Genomic DNA, 24,177 nt, shown 5'->3' with positions numbered 1-24,177 from the left:
GACCACATTTTTTGCTTAAAATTTTATTTTCCCATTTTTCTCCTCTAAAACCAGGGTGCGTCTTATGGTGCGGTGCGTTTTATAGTCCGAAAAATACGGTACATTTCTGTGTGAAGTAATGTAACCTTTAAGTGTGTATACAATCTGTATATTACATATTCAATCAAGGATATATATTCCACTTTATATTTTATATTCAATAAATAAAAATGAACCAATCACAATTCAATTATCACTTATTTACACAGTTGAAACAGTGCACACTTGGACCAGTTAATCTTAAAATGCATCAGATTTATCATAGCACAGTTTTCGCACATCTTTAGACTGTCTAGTCCAAGTATACACCACTTACTCGGCTAACTTTGTGCTAAAAATTTGCTGCAGAATTTTGGCACATTTCAAGCTTCGGCCTTTTCTCCTATGATATTCCTCTTCATAGAAGCCACTCATCTTGGTGTTTAAGGTGCAGAAAGTACGTAAAACACATGACAAATATCGTGCAAGTCATGAACGCTTCTAATCTTGAAATTAGGAAATATTAAATTAATATGATTACAACAACCTTTTACTTACCTGTAAATTATTGTCTCACAAAAAAAAATATTCATGGTTAATTGGCAGCAAACTCAAAGACCTCTGCTTTTAAAAAAATCAAAACGGGAACAGCAAAAAAACCCAATGTTTGTGTTATCAGAAAGAAGGATATTCCAAATGTGGTATCATCCGGCAAACAGGTTAATGCGTGTGATTTGCAGATTGCCTCCATATATCCTTCATACATTTGCTGCAAATCAGTCGTAATTTAATTTATACCACTAGCGAAATTCATTATCGCTAGAGGGTAAAGTTAACCCCTTAAGGACTGAGCGATTTTTTCGTTTTTGTGCTTTAGTTTTTTCCTCCTTTTATTCCAAGATCCATAACTTTTTATGTTTCTGTCGATATTGCCATGTGAGGGCATGGGTTTTTTTTGGGATCAGTTGTACTTTTGAAGGACACCATCCACTTTATCATCTGATGTAATGGTAAGTGAGAAAAAAATTCCAAGTATGGCAAAATAGCAAAAAAGAAAAAATTAAATTTTGCAATAATCTTTTTTATTTTCAACATTCATTTTACTATAGAACGGACCTGGCAGTATGATTCTCCAGGTAAGTGTGATTACTTTGATGCCAAACATGTATAGTTTTTGTTTTATTTAAGTGGTGAAAAGAATTCAGAAATTTTGAAAAAAAAAAAAAAAAAATTGCTTGTGTTGCAACTTTCCGGGAGCCGAAAAGTTTTCAATTTTTGCAATATGGGGCTGTGTGAGGGCTTATTTTTATTAATATTATATTGAAGTATATACAATGTTGATTGCCTGTCATTATATTCTTTTCTGTTGTTCCGGCAGTCAAAAAACTGCAATGGACTTTTATAAATGCAGCAATACCAAATATGTGTAATTTTTTAAGTCATAAAAAGGGTGCGATTTTAACTTTTATAATTTATTTTAAACCTTTTTATTTACTTTTTACTGTAGTCAATAGTTCCCTTACGGGCTGTGAACCTGCAATGGCCTGATCACTTGTTTTATACACAGCAGTGCATCAGCATTGCTATATATAGACAAAATCACAGTTCAGTTTCCTATGAAAGCTGGCCACCGACTGGTTTTTCAGGAGTACTGTGATGACAGACACAGGGGTCACATTTAATCATGTTGTGGGCACAGCGATGAGGGGTCAGAAGAGCACGTTTCCATGCCAGCGTATGCTAAATGACACAGTCAGAGATTGACAGCGGCATTTAATCGGCACTGCTCCACCCATGGCTGTTAAAGGCGGATTGAGCCTGAAAAATTCAGCCTTCATCTGCAGGGAAACATGTGTACTCGACATGTGAGCCTGCATCAAAGGCAAGGAGCCAACATATGACGTGCATGGCACGTCCTAAGTTGTTAAGGGGTTAAAGAAGTTGTCTGACATTCTGATAAAAGTCTGGATACTTCTCCACTCTTACAGTGTGCTCACTGAACACTGTCAGGATTTTCTGGTGTTACCGGTGAGAGAAGGCAGTCACATGACCGCAAGTATACAATTGGTAATGTCAGTTTGATCTTTTCAATAGCAGAGCATACCTCCAAACGTTTGAAGAAAGAAAAGAGTGACAAACTCTGCGGCATGCACAGCGCGCTGAGGCAATTTTTTAACCACACCCCTAGCCACACCCATTTGGCAATAAGGGTCATTCAGTAGATGCCATGGACTGTTCATTCATAGTAATAGCAGCTAGATTTTCTTATATTTCTATGTGTCACTATATGACATGTTGCTTATTTGTGCCTGTAAAGCCGTGTTCACACGCTGCATAATTCCTGTGTTTCTTGTTTCTGCTGAACCAAACTACACAATAACAATCTCCTCTGGTTTTTCCATTTTTGCTGCATTTTTTGTGCCTTTAATCCATTATTTAATGCATTTTTGGTTCAGATGTGAATCTGCGTTTTTAAGTGTTTTTATTGTACAGAGAAGCTTTTTCCTGCATTTTTTTAAGCTCCACATAGAAACCTCTAGAAAAAAAAAAGCCCAAAACCACAGAGTTCAGCGGCTTCTTCTCATGGAATCACATCCACTTTGCTTGGACAATTAGAAACAGCAGAATAAATGTGCAAAAAAACAGCAGAAAAAAATGCAGCAATTACACTACATGTGAACATGGACTAAATGTCCAAGCAAAGTGGATGAGATGTCATGAAATCTATGCCCCTGGTGCGTCTATAGACAGCGCTGAACTGTGCGCATTTGGTGTTTTTTTCTTTATAAGCTTCAGCATTCACACATGCAACAAACATGTATCAAATAAGAGGAACAATGCATAAAAAATACCACAGACACGCAATAATCAGAGAAGATTATCATTGCGTTGTGTGGTACGGACACCTGCAGAAAAAACACAGCATTTACTCTACATGTGAACACCGCCTCAGCAATACATTTTTATCATATTTTTATGGGTTTTAATAAAGAAAAATAATAAATTGCGGCATTTTTTTATGCCATTTACCGATCCCCATAAATAATCTGATCGCTGTATTGTTCGGGTCGTTATGATTACAGGGACACCAAACATGTCCTTGTTATTTGCTGATTTGTGATATTTATTATTTTATAAAAAAGTGTAATAAAATTACATTATTCAAATTTTTTGATTATTTTTAGTAATTTTATTAGAAGAAAAAAAAAACTACTTTCCTCTCCATCTAGAGCACAGGACAGAGATGCTGTTCTGTACAATGGATCTCTATGTCTGTGTAATATGCTGTATAAGGCCATGTGCCCACGGGAGAAAGTAACTGCGGAATTTGCTGCGGAAAACCCGTGGATTTTCTAGATTTTCCAGATAATCCGCCGGTTTACGCAAGTACAGACACTCACCATGTTATGCTATGGGATTTGGGGAGTGCTGTATAAATGCTGCGGTATTTGCAGTTGCGGAAAATACTGCATATCTCTCGCAGCCGCATATAACTGCATGTCCATTATTCATGCGGAATTATCTGCGGAATTCCTGCCTTTCCACTCTGGAGATACAGGGCGTGAATTCCGCAGAAATTCCACACGCAATCCACACTGTTTCTGCAGGTTTACTGCAACAATTCCACAGAAATACCGCACCAATGGATAGCAGCGGATTCTGGTGAGTTGCTGCGTGAACCTGCGGAAATACCTGCAGAAAAGTCCGCAGTTACTTTCTCTCATGGGCACATAGTCTAAGAGGCTGCATCATAGGTTAATCTACGTAAAATCCTCCCTCTGACATCATTCCAGGGCTGCTGGTCACATGTTTGAAAGTTGCTGGTTTGAATTCAAGGGGGCGGCAATAAAGAAAAAGAGTTTTTATATATATATATATATATATATATATATATATATATATTTGTATTTTTTTTTCCCTCTTTACTTTATAGTAGTTCTATGGGAACAAATTAATCTAACTCCTTCACCTACATAAAGATGCAGCAGTGTATATCTATCTATCCATCTATTATGCATCTATAGCTAACTAGCTCTATCTATTATCTGTCTATGTCTATCATGTATCATGTATCTATCTATCTATCTATCAATCGATCATGTATCTATCATCTATCTATCATGTATCCATGTATCTATCAATCCATCTATCTATCCATCTATCTATCATCTATCTACTTATCTATCTATCTATCTATCATGTATCTATGTAGCTGAATAATCTGCTTCTGATTTTTTTTTTACCTGGATCAATGGTAGAGATGCTGCCTTTGGACAATCAGTTTGAGTCCTGGCCCGTCCCAGGAAACCAGAGCAAATGAGAATTGAATATATGCACTGAACTGAGTTAATTCATTCACTGCACTGAGGGGAGGAACCGGGGCAAGAGCTGTGAACAGTGGGACTAAGGGAGGGAGCCCTCAAATCGGGACAGTCCTGTTGAATCCGGGATGGTTGGGAGGTATGGTAGAGTGTTATATTGACATGCAAGCTACACATATCTCCTACTGCTGGACCATAAACATAAATTGTGGTTGACTATGAATTGAAAAGGGTTGTCTTATAAAAAAACAAATAGAAGCTAATAGAATGATCAGCTTAGCTCTATAAGTGATCAGCTATTAGCAATAAAAATCCACTTCTGGCCAGACATATTCACTGCAGGGAAAATTTAGGAGATCAGCTCTCTGCTCTTGTTCATAAAGAGGGTTATAGAGATGGAGAACTTTCATTTTTTTTTCCACATATATAGTAAGGAATATGGTTAGGGATTGTCAATATTAAAAAGGAACAGTCAATCCTCCGTACATACCTGGACCTCTCCAAATTCTGTTTAATAATGTTAACATTTGTCTCCTCTAGCTATTCAGGCCATTATGGCTTTTTCTTTTTATACAGATAGAATGGCTGAGTACCTGTGATGGCAATTTCACATTTTATATTTAGGCATATACTCTGTGAGTGCTTCTTGCTGTACAATCAATTTCAGATTAGATTTTATGTTCAAACCACTGATTTTCAAGCCCCGAATTAGAAATAAAAATAACATAAAATAAAAATAAATAAATTAATAAATGGTAAAATAGAATAAATTGCAATAAACAGAAAAAAACCCAGACAAACAAAACACATAGTGGTATGAGCATTTTAAGCACTAACATAATCCAATTATTTCATTGCACTCCAACAGTCAGCAAGCGGCGGCTCCAAACAGGGTGGGATAAGACAAATATTATAATACCATTTTGGTGAGACAGGAATCATTCCGTCTTATTCCAAAATGCAGAAGAAAGGGATGTAGGGAGGGGAGCCAAAATAATGTGCAGCCTGTACAAAAAAACAGAGGCTTAGATTACACCTTATAGTTCAATGTTTTCCAAGGATGGATGAATGTTAGCAATTTAGAATAACAATTGAATTAAGATAGAGTGATTGGCAGACATTTCTGCCTCATAGGGACAGTAAAAGGAGATAAAACTTCACAAGGTGTAATCTATTTTTGCAAAGACAAAGCAATACACAAACAGTGTAAAACACTGATACAAACGTAGCATTTTATTATGTGTTCCTGCCCTGTGCAAACTTTTGGTAGATACCAAATATAAAAAAGAACCGTCTAATTGGACAAAAGTGTAAACGTTTAACCAGTATAAGTTAAAAGGGTCAAAGTGAATTTATTACTAACTAAATATAATTACAATATTAATTTATGATTTATTTGTTATTATTATTATTGCATTACTTGTTAAGTTATAACTTAATAATTATTTGGTGGGAAAAATAACAAAATACATTATTTTTAAAGACTTGAGAGGATCCGTATCAACAAGGCAGAAACTCCAAAAATGTATGCATTGTTACCACAGTAAACTAAAAGAATTTGCTTATTAAAGGACAAAAAAACACAAGAAAATAAAAAATATACACATATATACAGATAAAATAAAGAAAATACATGCAAAGATAGTAGCATTCTTCTTTCATGCATCAGGCTCAATGCCCAAGCACCCATTAACCATGACGACGAAAAGTGCAAAAACCCAGCAACATTACCAAAGGATGCATAGAGAGGTCTCACAATGCAATATCATCTCAATCCCCAAAGACCAAGGACAGCTGCACTGTCCGTCACTAAAATATTTTTTAGGCTTTTCTTTTTTTTTTTTCCTTTTTTTTCTTTTTTTTAAGAATGTAAAAATGTGGGTAAAGAACGTAAACAAAAAAAAACACACCAACCTTCTCGTAGCTCTGAGGGATGTTAAGGGGTTTGATGCAGAACACAATGACATGAGGAGAAGAGAAAAAATAGGGGAGACACAGAGAGAGTAAAAAAAGACCTTCTCCAGGCTTTCAGCTGCAAAGCGACTAATCCATCAATATATATTCAAGTATTAACAAATAAATGTCCCTTTCCTTTTGAGATGGAGATTATCCAGCTCAAGTCACTAAGTCATCTCTTTCAAACACATAAGTCTAACCACTACTTCTGAGTTAACTGATGGCAATGTCTATATATCTATATCTGTACATGTCTAGATATAGATATACAGATATATATATATATATATGTCCATACCATTTTATTTAGACCTACCTAAACAACATAATAATAACAACAGTAGAAATATCTACTGACAAATGCATTCCTATCACTAAATAAGACTTGTAACAGAAACTGCTTTTACAAATACATTTACAAGTTTATAGATCTTAGAGACATGTGTGATGCAGCCATAATCAGGAAGATGTCTCAAACTCTTGAGAAATCGGCCCATCATGGGACTTCTCCCTTTGCCACAGGGCTCCATGAAACCAGTGAAGGTTATAGGGAGAATGTGGAAGGATCAAGTCAGCAAAAGGAGACTTCCTAACAAGGAAAATCTACTTGCATGATACTGATTGCTTCTGTTTGTCCTAAGCAGTAAATAATTTTCTTCACGGCCAAATTTATGATCCTATTATCTCGCGAGAGCAAAACTTTAGGCCACATATATTAATCTTAATTAGTACTGCACTATGCCTCAAGAGTAATGTAATGTTTGGACAAACAATAATACCGAAAATCAAGAGTTATCCATACCTACCTAGAATCATTGCAAAAATCATTGCCCCTGCATTATCTTGGTACCACTGCCTAACCTATATGTATATGTTTTCTTAATATCCCATAAAATGAGAATGGAACTGTATTGTTGGATACATACTTTAATTTTATGTGAACAAAACAGCTTCTAATTAACAAAGCTGAAAAAAATGACTAAAAAGTAAATATATATTCCTTATCAATAATGCTAAAGTAAGTGTTATGTAAAATGAAACTATAGCAATCATGTCTACATTGTTTTATATTCGTTCATAAACTGATGTAAAATGGTGTAACAAATTAACAATCTTAGCTTTGTTTCAGTGTTTGTAAATAAATATAAACTACCCTATTTAGTTAGTAGAAATGGTGACAGATACATAATCATACAATATATATTTAATAAAAATAGAAAATAAAATGACATTAGGACCCAAGAGCAGGTAAAGCCCTCAATTTGTACACATTACCAGCGTTCAGAGCTCTGCTGCTCCCTACCTCTCACGTAAAGATTAGCAGGTGAAGAATATCGAACTCCGGCACTGTTTGTTGCCACACATTCATATTTTCCCTGATCGGTTTCCTCACTATTTTCAATCTGTAAGGCACCTACAAAGGAAGAAGAAAAAATAACAAAAATCCATCAAGGTCAGGTTTTACTTGTTCTTCATTCTGGTAACCCAATTGGAGGTACCATTTGAGGAACCTTCTGCTAAGACCACAGTCTTTATATAGCTTATGTAGTCATCAGCCATGAACGGAAGAACCTATTCACAGAAAGCAATAAGCAATTTAAAGAAATGTTTTTAAAATGATAACCAACATTTTACTCACATTGTTGTACTTCATATTTATTCTAAAAGTACGATCACTACTTTGGTAACAACATACTAATGAAAGAGATAGGTAGGTACCTTTGCTGGAAGAGGAGAACATCTACCTGACATTCCATCCATGGATTGCCTTTTCTCCTTCTCTAGTTGAGCTCCGCACATTTATTGTCACATTATGCATAACTGAGATGTACTATAATTACGAAATTTAGAGCAATTTCTTTCCATTGGCATATACCATTATGTTATAGCAGTAGTTTGCTTTTCATCAGTAATTAGTAAAGGTTCACAAACATCATGGTGACATCAAACAAGTGAATACCACGTAGAGCAACAAGTGACGGTTGTTCGATACCGGGCTTGGGTTGTATGGTGAAAGGTAAAAACTGCAAGCTCACCGCTAGGTAATCTTGTAAATGTCAAGTTAGGCAAGTACATATCCATAGACTAAGCAAACTGAAAATACTGAAATAACACAAGGATCAAGAGAATCTATTAAAAACACTAAAAGGAATGAGGTAGGTCCAAAACTTAAAGGAAAATAGCATTTTCAGGTTACAAAATGCCTTACCTCGAATTGGTGTATTTTCTGTAATGAAAGCAAAGGAAAAAAGTGACAGTGGTGAGGAAGTTAGTTACCAGGCACACAGCCAAAAATAAGGGCCCCGTGTCCAGGACAAAATTAATCTAACCACACACTCAAAAAAACCCTAATCAGAATCAATTAGGAGTGCAAATGCACCAATTATGTCATTGAAACAATGTAAGCCATTTTGTAGACGGCATCTTATTTCTGACATGTAGAAATGTAGCAGCACTGTCACTACCTTTATTATGTGGTGCCATGTATCACCAGAAATGTGCAATATACTGTGTTGACCTTTTATGCCCTATTAAATTTCCTACTAGCACTATAGTAATTGTCTCAGGGCTGGGCAAAAACAGCTAAAGGGCTGAAAAAGGTAGACCGCAGCATCCAACACGTCTGCTGCGGCCCGCTTCACGATGTCACTGCTATTTCCATCCATGGGATGTAGACAGTGGTGAACACATTGGTAGAGGACAGTGCCACCGGCTTCATCTTCCATCAATCAGCATGAGGCACAGCAGACGCGATGACGTCACATCATTTCATGTGCTGTGCAGAGGGTCGGTGCACATGAGAAACGGGAGCAGGGTGAGTATGTAATGGATTTATTTTCATGTGTTTGGGATGTTTGTATATATTTATAGGAGGCTGCGTGTAGGCTCATGATGTACATGGAGCTAAATTTATAAAAGGGGCTATGTGGAGGCTCAAAAAAGTAAATAGGAGGGTATAGGGGGGCTCAGAAGTATATATAGGAGGCTATATGTGGGCTCATAAAGTATATAGGAGGTTATGTGGGGGTTCATAATGCTTATCTGAGGATAAGTAGGGCTCACAATGTATACAGTAGGCTATGTGCGGGCTAATTAATTATATAGGAGGCTACATGGGGGCTCATGCTGTATTTGGGAGGCTATGTGGGGCTCATAATGTATGCAGGGGACTTATGCTGGATATCTAAAGCTAATCTGAGGCTAAGGTTGGCTCACAATATATAGGAGGCTATAATGTGGCTCATTAATTATATAGGAGGCGATGTGGGGGCTTATGCTGTATTTAGAAGGCTATGTGGAGCTCATTAAAGGAAATAGGCGATGTGGGGGCTCATAATGTATATATTAGGCAATGTGGGACTCAAAATGGACACTGACAGCAAAAGGGTAACAATGTTTTGAACGTTTGACTTTCAGATTCCATATCTCTCCTTCCACTATAGCTTTGAGTGTGAGACTACCTTCATCTTATATACAATCATCTTAGCAACTTCATACATGAACTTTATTTGAAATTATTCAGCATATGATTAATTATGCAGATTATTGTCATGTCACTGCATTGTTACTGTTTTGCTTCTAAAAATCTAAATTTTAATCTTGATAATTTGGTTAGTATTTTGTAAATCCTTTTTTGGCTTTCAACACTGCCTGAACCCTTCTGGGCATGTACTCAATCAGATTCAAGCATATCGCAACCAAAATCTGAACCTAGGTCTGTTCTACACAATTCCAATGTTGGTGTAACTGCTCGACTTACTTGGGCATGTATACAGCTTTTTCTTCAACTCTATCCACAAGTGTTCAATTGAGTTGAGGTCTGGAGACTGCGAGGGCCAAGCCACTTATCTACTTCACTGTCATTGAACCATTTCTTTGCCAATTTGACATATTTTTCAGGTCGTTGTCCTGCTGGAACACTATGTCATCCTTTTCATACCCATAGTATTTGAGTGTACGAAGTGATTCATCTTGTAGGATACTAACATGTAACTCAGCATTGAGACCACTATCGATCCTGTTTAAGTATTCAACGCCTTCGGCTATGAAACAACCCCATATCACCAGGCTTCCTTCATTGAACTTGACAGTTCCTTTAATTTCTCGTTTTGTCAGCTCCTTTTTCCCTCATCTCTTCCAAACCCATTTGTACCCATCAGAGCCTAGTCTATCGTCGCTCCAAATTACCAATCTTTCCAATCTTCAACTGTCCACTTTTCGTACTTTTTTTACGAACTTGGACCGAGGCTTCTTATGATGATATTGAAGTTGAAGCTTCTTCACCTTTTTTGGGCCACCATTCCAGACTTGTGTAACATGCGACACACGGTGCTTGCATGGACGTCTGTAATCTCTCGACTATGAACCATACGAGCCACCTCCACTGTCATGTCTGTTGCACTAAAACTGATAGACCTTGTGATGAGCCGACTTGTTGAGTCTGATTTTTTGCAGGGACGTCCAACTCTTGACTTTTGAATGGGTGGATGGACTTCATTTTGTACTCTTCAACTATTAAGGTGCGTGCCCACGATCAGTGTTTACAGCGTTTTGTATGCAGCATGCTTTAGCTGCATCTAACACGCTGCGTGCACAGTACAAGCAGAGTTGACGGGATTTCTAGAAATCCCGTGCCCACTGTGTTTGCTTTTTCCACAGCAAACACTGACCTGCAGTGTGTCTTTCCAGACCGCAGTATGTCAATTGTTTGTTGGGGAATCACATGCGTCCTCCGTAGGGAGAACACAAGCAGGAGACCACGGCGCACTGAACCCTGATCGTGGGTACAAGCAGCTGTGGTCTCCTGATTTGTGCTGCGGAGGAGACTCATGGCCCAGCAGGTCAGGACCCCCTGCGTCCAGGACGCAGTGAGTCCTGATTGTGGGCACATACCCTTATGATGCAGTTTGGCCAAAGGACCGCTATCGATGCGCTGGATGATGCAGTTTCTCCTTTATTGGGAAATCTTCTTCATAGCTGCTCCTCGATTCAAACCAGTGACCTTTTCCTTTGGGAATCAACCTAATGAAACATTGAACTATTAGGAAATGTGACAATAAGTTGTAATTTGTAGTATATGGGAAGAATTTTTTTTTTCAAACTTTCAAACATGATGATGCAGTAACATGACAATATCCTGCATAGGTAATCATATGCTATACAGTAAAATTTATGTAAGAAATAACCAAGATAATTTTCTATAAAATGAAGACATACACTCATGTAGTGTATGGTGAGATATGAAGTCAGAAAGTCAAAAGTTCAAAACATTATTACCCTTTTGCTCGCCATTGTATATAGAAGGTTTATACCTTATGCTTATGATGTATATAGGAGGCTATGTGGAGCTCATCATGTATATAGGAGGCTACGTGATGCTCATAACATATATAGGAGGCTAAGTGGTGCTTATACTGTATATAGAGGGTTGTATGGGGCTAATAATGTATTCCAGAAGCTATGTGAGGGCTCATGCTGTATTTTGGAGGCTATGTGAGGGCTCATACTATATTTAGGAGGCTATGTGCGGACTCATTACTGTATATAGAAGGTCTATGTGGGGGCTCACATTGTATATAGAGGGGCTATGTGGGGCTCATACTGCATAAAAGGGACTATATTGGGTCTCATACTCTATATGGAGAGGCTATGCTGGGGCTCATATTGTATATAGGGGCTATGTTGGGGCTCATATTGTATGGAAGAGGCTTTGTGGGGGCTCATTTTGTATATAGGGGCTGTGCGGGGGCTCATACTCTGTTTAGGGGGCTGTGTGTGTGCTCATACAGTATATAGGGGATGTAAGCATACGAAAGTTTGCTCAATATTAAGTGATACAATAAATATTGATATCAAATAACAATTAGAATTGATATGTTAATATTAATATTGAGCAAAATTAAGTTCAGCCTTTTGGTTCAGCCCCCCGCACCAGTCAATGTCTCTCATGGAGTCCCTTGGAAACATTAATCCCCCCCCCCCCCCCCCGTTGAATTGCTTCATGTTTTCATTTTCAAATAGTTTTTACTGTATCTGGGGGGACCCTACAACAATTTTTATTTATTTATTAATTTTTACACCAATGTAGATGCAGACAGCGTGTGTGATTGACAGCAGTCAGACATGTTGTCACACAAGCTGGGGGTGCTGTCTGACTGCAACTAATCAGAGAAACGGGGACTGCCGCTGGGCGGGAGAAGCAATGCATATGCATGAAGATAATGAGCAGCCCTGGAAGTAGAGTGAGCATCCTCAGGAACAGGGTACAGCCGCACAGAGTCCAGTAACTATGCAGTGCTTTCTCCAATCCCTCTATCAATTCTACCATTATTTTTAAGTGCATGATTCGGGTCCCCATAGACTTATATGGGGACCGGAGTCCGGCCAGATATTTGGCATCAATACCAGGCCCGAAGCGGGGGGTGTTTTAAAACCGGTTTGGACTCGCTGATCTTGGTAATCTGATTGTACTATACGCCAGAATCTCACTCCAGTCGGGCAGTAATGTAAAATTTCTGAAACAAATGTATAAAGCGCAACAGGGTCTTATCAAGATAACATAGTAGGAAAGTGGCAGGGATGTGCTCACCTAGTGGGGTTGTGTGGGACACAACCACTAAAGCACCTGAGAATCATGCCACTGAAATATTCACAAATCAGATATGAAGCATTTCCATGGGTTGGATAAAATCTGCGCATCCCAATTCAAGAGAAATCCAGGGGTAGATGAACGAAAGTGGTTTATTTGTGATCCTTTATGTGGTTGTCCTGATGAAAAAGTCTATTTGACTCAGAAACGCCTCAACAAATAAACCACTTTCATCCATCAACCTCTGGATTTCTCTTCAACTGGCCAGCACAGATTTTATTCAACCCATGGAAATGCTTCAAAGTGAGACTTCTGGCATACAGAATGTCATAGCCTGCCATGAATTAAATAAACTGTGGCACTGTGCCCTCATCCTGCCCCAGTTCCACCGATATTGGTAAAGCTGGGAGAAACTGGAGATAAAAGTTCCAAAATGTAGGCACAACTCCGAGATAAATCTAAATTTTGCAACTTTTAAAAGCTATTAATCAGAATTCTGGCATGAAAGCTTTGATGAACCGGGCACTCAGTTTTTAAATATCAGAAAAAAAAATGTTTAATTGCTTTGGCTTGTTTGTGGGAAGCGCATGGCTACAAAATCAACCTACGATGTTCATTTTGATCATTTTGCCCTCGAAAAATATGCTCTTATTCACATATTGAGATGCACTTATGTATCAAGCTTCTGTTAGAAATAAACACATTTTTTAAATACTTAACTGAGATGTATTGCAAAAATTCTAGCAAACAGTACCAATGATATTAATATCTATGAAAAAGTGTAATCCTTGCAATGTAATGTACCATAAAGATAACTTCATGTCCCAATATGTTATACACTATTTGCTAAGTGCTCCTTTCACAATATGTTGGTGCCAAGATAGTAACTTTGTAGAAATTACTATCCGGATTTCAATTAAGCGACATAGTCATGAACAACTTGTTTTTCACTATTTTTGGATTGCTCTACCTTTTAGTAGATCCACTAATAGAATCAGTGTGGTCACTGATTCTACAGCTTCCCCAATCCTGAAAATAGCTACTGTCACAAAAGAAATAAGAATTGAAAACGTTAAATAAATGTCACTGATACATTAGGAAATATACAGTGGGACCTCGGTTTACGAGTAACTTGGTGTGCGAGTATTTCGCTATACAGGTAAAGCTTGCTGTAAATTTGCAACTCAGTTTACGAGCAAGCTTTGCTGTACGAGCAAAATACTGCACACACTTCCGTTCCGTACGCACAAACACACACATTATACTCACATATCCTCCGTTCCCTCACCGGCCTCATACCTGGTTCTTGTAGTCTGCTGGCAACCATCGCGACCGATGCAGGAGCTGCCGCTGTGCTTCCCAATGGCAGCACACTTACCAATCAGAGCCACTGACGTCAGTGTCCTGGCCAATCAGAGGCAAGCGGCTCATGCCAATGACAACAGTTGCTGAAGGCCTGACAGTGGCAGTCCTTGCATCGCCCACCATGGTTACCAGCGGACTGCAAGAACCAGGCCGGCGAGGGAACGGAGGATAAATGAGCATAATGTGCTTGTGTGCATGTTAGCATGTGTGTGCGCATGTTTGTGCATGTGTGTGCGCGTGTGGAATGGCAAAATAGGGGAACATTATGTGACATGCTACAAGTTGTGGAACGAATTGTCTGCATTCCAATGATTTCCTATGGGAAATCTTGCTTTGCTAGACGAGTAAATTGGTTTACGAGCACACTCCCAGAACGGATTGTTCTCGTAAACCAAGGTTCCACTGTATTTTATAGTACATTTTCCATTATATAGGTAATATAAAATAACCTATTTTCTGCACAGTTAAATAAAAAAATGATCAGTAATGTGATCCTATTGGTAATATTCTTCTACACATTAGCATATAGTAAATTAATAAGGAAAAGCTTTAGTTAATAAAGCAGAGGGAGTATAGGCTTAAAGGGAAAAAAAATACTGCGTGGGAAGATAGAGGTTTTCAGAGTAAGCATCAAAACTGGAACAGCTGTTTCAACAAAGAAAAAAAAAGCAATTTTTTTGCCCATCCACAATTGGTGGAAGATCTGCCATAAGGAAGGGAGAATGATGAACCAGCAGGCTTTGATATGGGAAACACAAGCCATTTCATTATTTTTTTTCTTTGTTTATTTATAACACGATATTCTGAGAATTACACAGTTTGTACATAATATGAATGGTAACAAGTTTTAAAACTTGAAAGGTTTCTTGTTAAAATGGTATTCTCAAGTTGTCTCTTTAGCAGTTTCATTGCTCTGCAATCTCCTTACATTCTCTACCTTCGTCTTGGTTGCTTTAGGGGAGGTGCTCCTCCTTGTGTAATAGGTAGTTCTGGTGTGAAGTGTCATTCTGCTACTAAAAATTAACAGGTCTTTAAGTGATTTTCCTGGGTCTACTCTGCCATCACTGTATTTACAGATAGAGATAAAAGGGACTTGAAAAAACACATGATTCAGGAAAGTAAGAGCCAAAATTAGGAGAACTGCTCTCAAAACTATTGACAGTCGGACAGGCACTAGTGGCCAAGTTGCATGGAAACCAGCTGTGCACTATGTAAGAGAAACGTTTTCATTTCAGGAGAATGACAGCACAAAAAGAAGGCAAGTCAATTGCAAAGTTGCTTATTCTTATGCTGTCTAACTTAAATCAATTTAACAACATGAGAATACCTCTTTAAGTGCAAACACAAAACATTAGACAAGTAAAAAATAAAGATGATCTATTTAGGGCTACCACACACGCTCACAATAAAATATATTGTAGAATAGTGAGGTCTGAAGGCTTCTCCCAATAATCTTAGCAAGTCTCAAATGAACAGATAATTCACTACAGATGATCTGTCTACAAAATGTGCGGACTAGTTAAAAGAAAGAAAATGCGGAGGCCTGCATATAAAGTACCAGTTTAAGATAAAAAAAACACAAACATTCTACAAGTAACTAGACAAACCTGCTAAAAATACACTTTTGGCCACGGTCATGAATCTCTGCCTATCTTCACTTCAAAAATATACTTACTGCATTTACTGCTTTTAGTTTGGCCAGGACGCAACTTTTTATGCAACTTTTTAACTCTTACTGGTGGCCACACATCCCAGGCCTTATGAAAAAAAACAGTTCTACGAAAAACTGATAGAATTGCGCTAAAGAAAAATCACTTTTTCATCTATTATGGAAAAATGAAAGCTCAAATCTGATTGCTTGCCTAAACTAAATTTCCACTGTTACAAGTAGGTAATGTATACATAAAGGTTATTGTGTCTATAAGGCAGGCCTGCACAACATAACATACAGCCCGCCAATGGATGTTGGGTGGCCCATATAGAACAAGGAAACTGGTTCTTATCTTCCTATATTCACCTGTATTTGCATCATTCAGACACAAATACAGTTGAGCACTTCGACACCAGAACTCAGCAGCCCTTGCCCAACATGCAGCAGCGTGATGCCATATCATGCTGTCACCTCATCATAGTGCTGCTGTTGCAGGGCATCACAGTGCTAAGGTGGCAAGGATGTGGACAAAATCAGTAAACACATGAAGGGGTATACTAATTATAGGAGAAGTTGGTGGTATAGTGATTCTATGAGGGCGCATTATGGCAACAAAGGGAGGGAGATTGTGAAGAGGAGCACAGTATGAAGAGGGGAAAGGTGTGTGGGGGGCATTATGGTCAGGGGCTGTGTAAGGGACACATTATGGTGAGGGGCAGTGGGGGGGACATTATGGATAGGAGCAGTGTGAGGGGGACCTAATGGATAGGAGCAGTGTGAGGAGGACATCATGGATAGGAGCAGTGTGGGGAAACATGGATAGGAGTAGTTGGCAGACATTATGAATAGGGGCTGTGCGGATGTGACATTACAAATAGGGGCAGTGTGGGGGATATTATGGAGAGGGGCAGTGTGGGAGGTATACTATGGAAAGGGTCAGTGTGTGAGGGGGACATTATGGAGTGGGACAGTGTGGGGGCATATTTTAAAGTGGGAATAAGCGGGTTCATATTAGGGAAAGGGGCAGTGTGGGGGGATATTATGGAGAGGGGCAGTGTGGGGGGATATTATGGAGAGGGGCAGTGTGGGAAGTATCTTATATAAAAGGGCAGTGTGGGGGGACATTATGGAGAGAAGCAAAATTGTCGGGGGACATTATGGAAATGGGGAAATAATAGATAGGGGAAGTATGGGGGATATTATAGAGAGGGGCAGTGTGGGGGATGTTATGGAGAGGGGCAAAGTGGAGGGATATATTATGAAAAGGAGCAGTGTGGAGAGGATATTATGGAAAGGAGTAGTGTGGGGGGACATTATGGAGAGGAGAAGTGTGTGGGGATATTATTGAGAAGGGAAGAAGTGTGTGAAGATATTATGGAGAGGGGCATGTGGGGGGATATTATGGAGAGAGGCATTGTGGAGGGTATAATATGGCACTGCGGGGGACATTGTGAATAGGAGCAGTGTGGGGGTGACATTTTGGAGAGGGGCAATGTGGGGGGACATATTTTGTGCTGATAGCACAGTGAGCGGCAATTAGTTATTCATGGTCACAGCATTGGAAATATTTATATTTATGGGACAGTATACTAATACTTTTATTTTTAAGAGCACCGAATCAGGAATTTCTGCTGAAGGCTGGAGAAGAAGGATGTCTGGAGTGATGAGCTCTGAATGTGGAATCTCATCATAGCGTCTGAACTATGACAAAGGGGTTGGAGACAAAATACATGGGAATAACTTCAATCAGAGAATATGTCTCCTATAAGGTACCTGAATGTAAATATTTAGTTGCGATATTTACTTTGTTTCATCAGTATTGTGGTTCCTGTGTGTTCTGTTGTCTGATGATGGCTGGTAACAACTTCCAGTATCCCCTTACTATTGTTAAAGGGACGCTGTCATATGTAAAAATGCTTTTAACCTACAGGTATGGGGTTAATCTACAAATTAATAGCATTTGGCACCTGCTCATTAAACCCTGCTGCCAGGAGGAAAAGAGCTTTAATCTTTCCAGCAGAGTTAGGGTCTCAGTCATGGGGGCGGCACTCTAGTTAATTCACTGCTCTGTGTATGGAAAGCAGCAGCTGTAGACATGCCCCCCCCCGCAACAACTGACAGCCGCTCAGCATTAGAGCCAACTGTCAATTAACATGGGGTGTGTGGTTACATCCGCTGCTCTTTATAAGGAGAGTGATGAGTGAACTCGCTATAGCGCCGTCCCCATGACTGAAGTCTGAACGCTGCCGGGAGGATTAAATTTCAATTTCTCCCGGAAGTAGGGTTTCAGGTGCAGGCACAGAGCATATTCCAAACGCTAATAATCTGCAGATTTATGTCAAATGTGCAGGTTAATATGTTTTTTACATGTCACAGACTCCCTTTAATGTCCTACTGGGTGTTGCATGTTCACGTGATTCTTCAAGTGCATACAGTCAGGGCCAGAAATATTTGGATAGTGACACAAGTTTTGTTATTTTAGCTGTTTACAAAAACATGTTCAGAAAAACAATTATATATATAATATGGGCTGAAAGTGCACACTCCCAGCTGCAATATGAGAGTTTTCACATCCAAATCGGAGAAAGGGTTTAGGAATCATAGCTCTGTAATGCATAGCCTCCTCTTTTTCAAGGGACCAAAAGTAATTGGACAAGGGACTCTAAGGGCTGCAATTAACTCTGAAGGTGTCTCCCTCATTAACCTGTAATCAATGAAGTAGTTAAAAGGTCTGGGGTTGATTACAGGTGTGTGGTTTTGCATTTGGAAGCTGTTGCTGTGACCAGACAACATGTGGTCTAAGGAACTCTCAATTGAGGTGAAGCAGAACATCCTGAGGCTGAAAAAAAAGAAAAAATCCATCAGAGAGATAGCAGACATGCTTGGAGTAGCAAAATCAACAGTCGGGTACATTCTGAGAAAAAAGGAATTGACTGGTGAGCTTGGGAACTCAAAAGGGCCTGGGTGTCCACGGATGACAACAGTGGTGGATGATCGCCGCATACTTTCTTTGGTGAAGAAGAACCCGTTCACAACATCAACTGAAGTCCAGAACACTCTCAGTGAAGTAGGTGTATCTGTCTCTAAGTCAACAGTAAAGAGAAGACTCCATGAAAGTAAATACAAAGGGTTCACATCTAGATGCAAACCATTCATCAATTCCAAAAATAGACAGGCCAGAGTTAAATTTGCTGAATAACACCTCATGAAGCCAGCTCAGTTCTGGAAAAGTATTCTATGGACAGATGAGACAAAGATCAACCTGTACCAGAATGATGGGAAGAAAAAAGTTTGGAGAAGAAAGGGAACGGCACATGATCCAAGGCACACCACATCCTCTGTAAAACATGGTGGAGGCAACGTGATGGCATGGGCATGCATGGCTTTCAATGGCACTGGGTCACTTGTGTTTATTGATGACATAACAGGAGACAAGAGTAGCCGGATGAATTCTGAAGTGTACCGGGATATACTTTCAGCCCAGATTCAGCCAAATGCCGCAAAGTTGATCGGACGGCGCTTCATAGTACCGATGGACAATGACCCCAAGCATACAGCCAAAGCTACCCAGGAGTTCATGAGTGCAAAAAAGTGGAATATTCTGCAATGGCCAAGTCAATCACCAGATCTTAACCCAATTGAGCATGCATTTCACTTGCTCAAATCCAGACTTAAGACGGAAAGACCCACAAACAAGCAAGACCTGAAGGCTGCGGCTGTAAAGGCCTGGCAAAGCATTAAGAAGGAGGAAACCCAGCGTTTGGTGATGTCCATGGGTTCCAGACTTAAGGCAGTGATTGCCTCCAAAGGATTCGCAACAAAATATTGAAAATAAAAATATTTTGTTTGGGTTTGGTTTATTTGTCCAATTACTTTTGACCTCCTAAAATGTGGAGTGTTTGTAAAGAAATGTGTACAATTCCTACAATTTCTATCAGATATTTTTGTTCAAACCTTCAAATTAAACGTTACAATCTGCACTTGAATTCTGTTGTAGAGGTTTCATTTCAAATCCAATGTGGTGGCATGCAGAGCCCAACTCGCGAAAATTGTGTCACTGTCCAAATATTTCTGGACCTAACTGTATGGGGCTAACGTCAAACTGCAATTGTTTACTGTACTAAACATTGTGATGTATTCCTGTACTGACAGTGGCTCTGGTGATATTTACTGATAGTGATTCTGTCACTGAATTCACATACTGAGGTTGGTTCTGATGCTGGATTCATGTACTGATGGTGGTTCTGGTGCTGCATTCATGTACCAATGGTAGGTCTGCAGCTGCATTCATGTACCAATGATGGGTCTGCTGCTGCATTCATGTACTGATGATGGTTCTGATGTTGCATTCATGTACTGACAGTGATTTTGATCATGTAGCGATCCATAACGTGCGTCATGTTAAACTGAAAAAATCCTCAAAATGTATTTTTGAGATTATGAGGTGGATTTGGTTATGTTTCTGCCATAAAAACTCTCTAAATCCTTCTTAAATACTTAACATTTGGTTCTGATGATGTATTAATGTACTGATGGTGGTTCTGGTATTGTATTTATGTAAGTAAATCTTTAAAAATTTGGGAGCTCTTCGAAATGGTTCAGTATAATAATCTAGCCTTGGACTAAAAAAATGTTGTTCACCCATCTGTAAGGCTAAGTGCTCTCTGTGATTGTGCACTAGGTTTAACAGCTATGCTAGTAAATCTCCTGGAGAATATGTTAACATTTCAAAATCACCTATTCTTAAGATAGAAGCCAAAGGATTCTGTTGTCTGTTTGCAATCTCTAAAACTGTATAGGAAAGAGCAGGAGATTGTACTTTCCTATATAGGGGACCACTGCAAAATATGTAGTTGTGGTATCTACCTTAATATTAGATCTTAAAACACAACTTTACTCTTAAATTATTAAAATAAACAATATCCCACATGGCAATAAATACACACAATAATTACAAGACAGAATATCTCCAAAGGAATAACCCCATTAATTTTGATCAAATAGGGATTTACCCCAAAATTTCATTAAAGAGCCACCAAATAAACTGATCACTAGGGGAGAATTGTTTCCTGCCTCACAATGGAGATATAACAATTAAGTTACACACACCCTAGCATTCAAGTGGTGCCCCCATTCCATGGCTGTCCCTATAAGTTATCCCTAACCTCCCCCAAAGGATTATTGTCAGCCTCAGCTGGACTATATATTCATCTCACAGTCCATAAATAGAGAGGCCATAACTTTCCTGAGAGTGATGGTAAGAAGGGATTTGAAGCTAATAAACCCCATGAAACCTAGTGAACTCTGTATTGTTATTCTCTAGACTGTATCTGATGAATCTACTAGTTGTCATAACTGAAAACAAACTTTTGAATATATACTCAACAATGAAATTGCAACACCAAAAAGGAAAAGTCTCAATTCATTCAGTATCCTGTATGACAGCCAGAAATCTCTGCACTTACACGCAGGGGTGACTATATAGGGAGAGGGGCCATATGGGACAGGATCTGTAAGGGAGAAGGAGCATATGGGACAGGATCTGCAAGGGAGAAGGAGCATATTGGGACAGGATCTGCAGGGGAAAAGGAGCATAAGGGATGAGATCTGCAGGGGAGAAGGAGCATATGGGATGAGATCTGCAGCGGGAAAGAGGCCATAATGGAATGAGATCTGCAGGGGAAAAGAGGCCATAATGAGACAGGATCTACAGGGAAAAGGAGCACATGGGATGAGATCTGCAGGGAGAAAGAGGCTATAATGGGATGGGATCTGCAGGGGAAAGAGGCCGTAATGGGATGGGATCTGCAGGGGAAAGAGGCCGTAATGGGATGGGATCTGCAGGGGGAAAGAGGCCATAATGGGATGGGATCTGCAGGGGAAAGAGGCCATAATGGGATGCGATCTGCAGGGGGAAAGAGGCCATAATAGGATGGGATCTGTATGGGGAAGGTCATCCGTTCCAATTTTAGCAGGGCTCCTTTAGTAATAATTTTTAAAAACTGTAGAAAAACCATTTAATAAAATATGACTGACAGTGACTGGAACAACTGGTGCTGGACGGGAGAGTGAATGTATAGGAGGGGAAGGAGATTTTACTTTAAATTACTTATATTTTTTGGTTGAGGAAAGTGCATGAAAATGGGTGTGGCTAACAGAATGGGTGTGGTTACAGAATGGATGTAGTTTTCAAATGGACGGGGTTTACAGATAATCTGTTGTTAAAAATTTGAAGCCCACCCCTGCTTACACGCCTTGACTGCTATCAATGATGTTATTAATGGTTGTCTGAGAAATGTTCTAACATGCTGAAAGCACTTGGGCAAATCATCATGGTCTGCTGCCGGCAGCTTTGTTTGCAATTGCTGTCCAATGATGTCCTAGATATGCTTACTGGCAGACAAGACCAGAGATATTGTAGAGCATGGTAGCACATTTAGGCTACTGTGTGTCTATATAGGGCATATAGATGGGGTGTCGCCACTTAGAATCAACCCCTATGAGCCAAAGAATAGAACTGCTTAAAAACAGTATATTATGCTCAGGCAGACTCGACCTGCCTATGTATCACATTGAAGTCCATTTATTTAAATGCTATCAATATAATACTACATTTCACCAAATGAGCAGTGGGCAGCAACTTGGCACAAAAGTTAAAAGATTTTTGTAATGAGATATACTATCCTTTTTCAGGACAAAAACAGTGCAGCATGATGCATTATTTTGTTTAACAAAAAAAATTAAGAAATCTGCAATGGAGCCTGGAAAGTAGATATGTAACTAGCCTAGTATACCAATGATAGGCTTTATTTACATTTGATTAGACACCCCTACAAAAAATATTTATTGTGACTGCTATACTGAGTAGTGACAAGCTAAAGAACGTCAGAAGGAACATAATTCTAAAGTATTATAGTGCTGCATAAAAAATGATATAAAAATAGTCTGAAACATTAGGGGGAGCATTAAGTATGTGGTTTCTTTGTCAGTCAAAAGCACATTAGTATATGAATCCTGGGCTCTATTAAGCCTTTGTATCTTAAGGTACAGAGAAGTTTCCAGAATCATGACATGTATATCTGGTAACGTGTCATGTCAGTGATCTTAAAATTAAGTTGAAAGGTGCTCGGTATCTGTTTTCAGTACAATAATAGTATAAACGCAGCAAAAAAAATACATTTCTAAACAATGTAGGCAACAATGTGTTTTAAAGGGAAAGTGTCATCAGAAAATAACCTATTGTTTAAATCAGGTTTTATTGTATTTTTTTTGCAAATTTTAGTAATGCTTTTTTTTTCATATCACAATCTTAAGCAAAAATAAAAATGAAAATTCTTGCAATGTTCACACTAGTCTTTTAGCTAAATTAATCGACTTGTGTCATCAATTATAGATCTCTTGGAGTATAATGGGTAAGCAGCATGAAGAGACTTTAGTATTAAAACTTAACCTTTAATAGATAAGATAAAAATGCAGGGATGATCCCAAAGCAACATAAACCCAACAAATGATGGCATGCGGACCTCTGTCACTATGGAAAGGCACCATTTACCAGAGCCTTGTATAGTATGGGGTGGGGATAGAAACGCCCTGCCCAGGAAATGAGGTCAGACGCCCAGCAACAGGAATCACACATGTACACTATATAAGCTCAACACATGGGCATGGCAGGTTGCTCCCCAGATTTTGTAGGTGATGCAACACTTTGCACACCAGATAGGGTGTACTTGTCGTTACAGGATGCTATATCCTTTTGAACCTTCATAATCATATGGTAGACTTTTTGGATAACTTATTAACATTGTTTTCCCCTAGCATGTACAGGAAGAAATGAGTTGGAGGAATATTTATTTCTTTTTGGGGACACCTAATCCAGTCTCACACTTAGGTACTGCCCTTGTGAAGGCGGGAGCCATTGCATGGGGCATGACAGGGTTAGTCAGGGAGAAAATGTACTCCTGTACCTACCAATTGTCTTCCTTGGGTTTCCATGGACTATTGCATAAATTCATCTGAATGGGGTGAGATTGAAGCATTTATTAATGACACAGTTGAGCATTCTGCACTTTACGCTTATTAGCCACGTTTGCCTAGTGCTCTAGTCTTGGGACAGTAGACTAGACCCTGGGTTTGTGTTGCTTTGGGATCATTGCTGCATTTTTTTAGGTTACATTTTAATATTAGTCTCTTCATGCTAGTACCCAGTTTTCACACTGGCCATTGAGGCATTTTTATTCTTTCACTCCTTATTTTAAAGGAATGTGCATTACCACCAA

The 24,177-nt window shown here is 39.0% G+C and overlaps 1 protein-coding gene across 1 annotated transcript in view; it reads right to left on the bottom strand.

Annotated features, from left to right (window-relative positions):
* Positions 1-24,177, bottom strand: part of PTPRS (protein tyrosine phosphatase receptor type S) — a 684,599-nt gene that overhangs the window by 357,295 nt on the left and 303,127 nt on the right. Inside the window, exon 6 of the mRNA XM_075352599.1 lies at positions 7,600-7,710. Within this exon, the coding sequence (XP_075208714.1) occupies positions 7,600-7,710 (111 nt within the window). The remainder of the gene's footprint in view (positions 1-7,599; positions 7,711-24,177) is intronic.

The sequence above is a fragment of the Anomaloglossus baeobatrachus genome, chromosome 1, assembly GCF_048569485.1.
Source record: "Anomaloglossus baeobatrachus isolate aAnoBae1 chromosome 1, aAnoBae1.hap1, whole genome shotgun sequence".
NCBI classification, from domain to species: Eukaryota; Metazoa; Chordata; class Amphibia; order Anura; family Aromobatidae; genus Anomaloglossus; species Anomaloglossus baeobatrachus.
The sequence above is the reverse complement of the archived record's forward strand: the minus strand, read 5'-3'. Positions and strand labels throughout refer to the sequence as shown.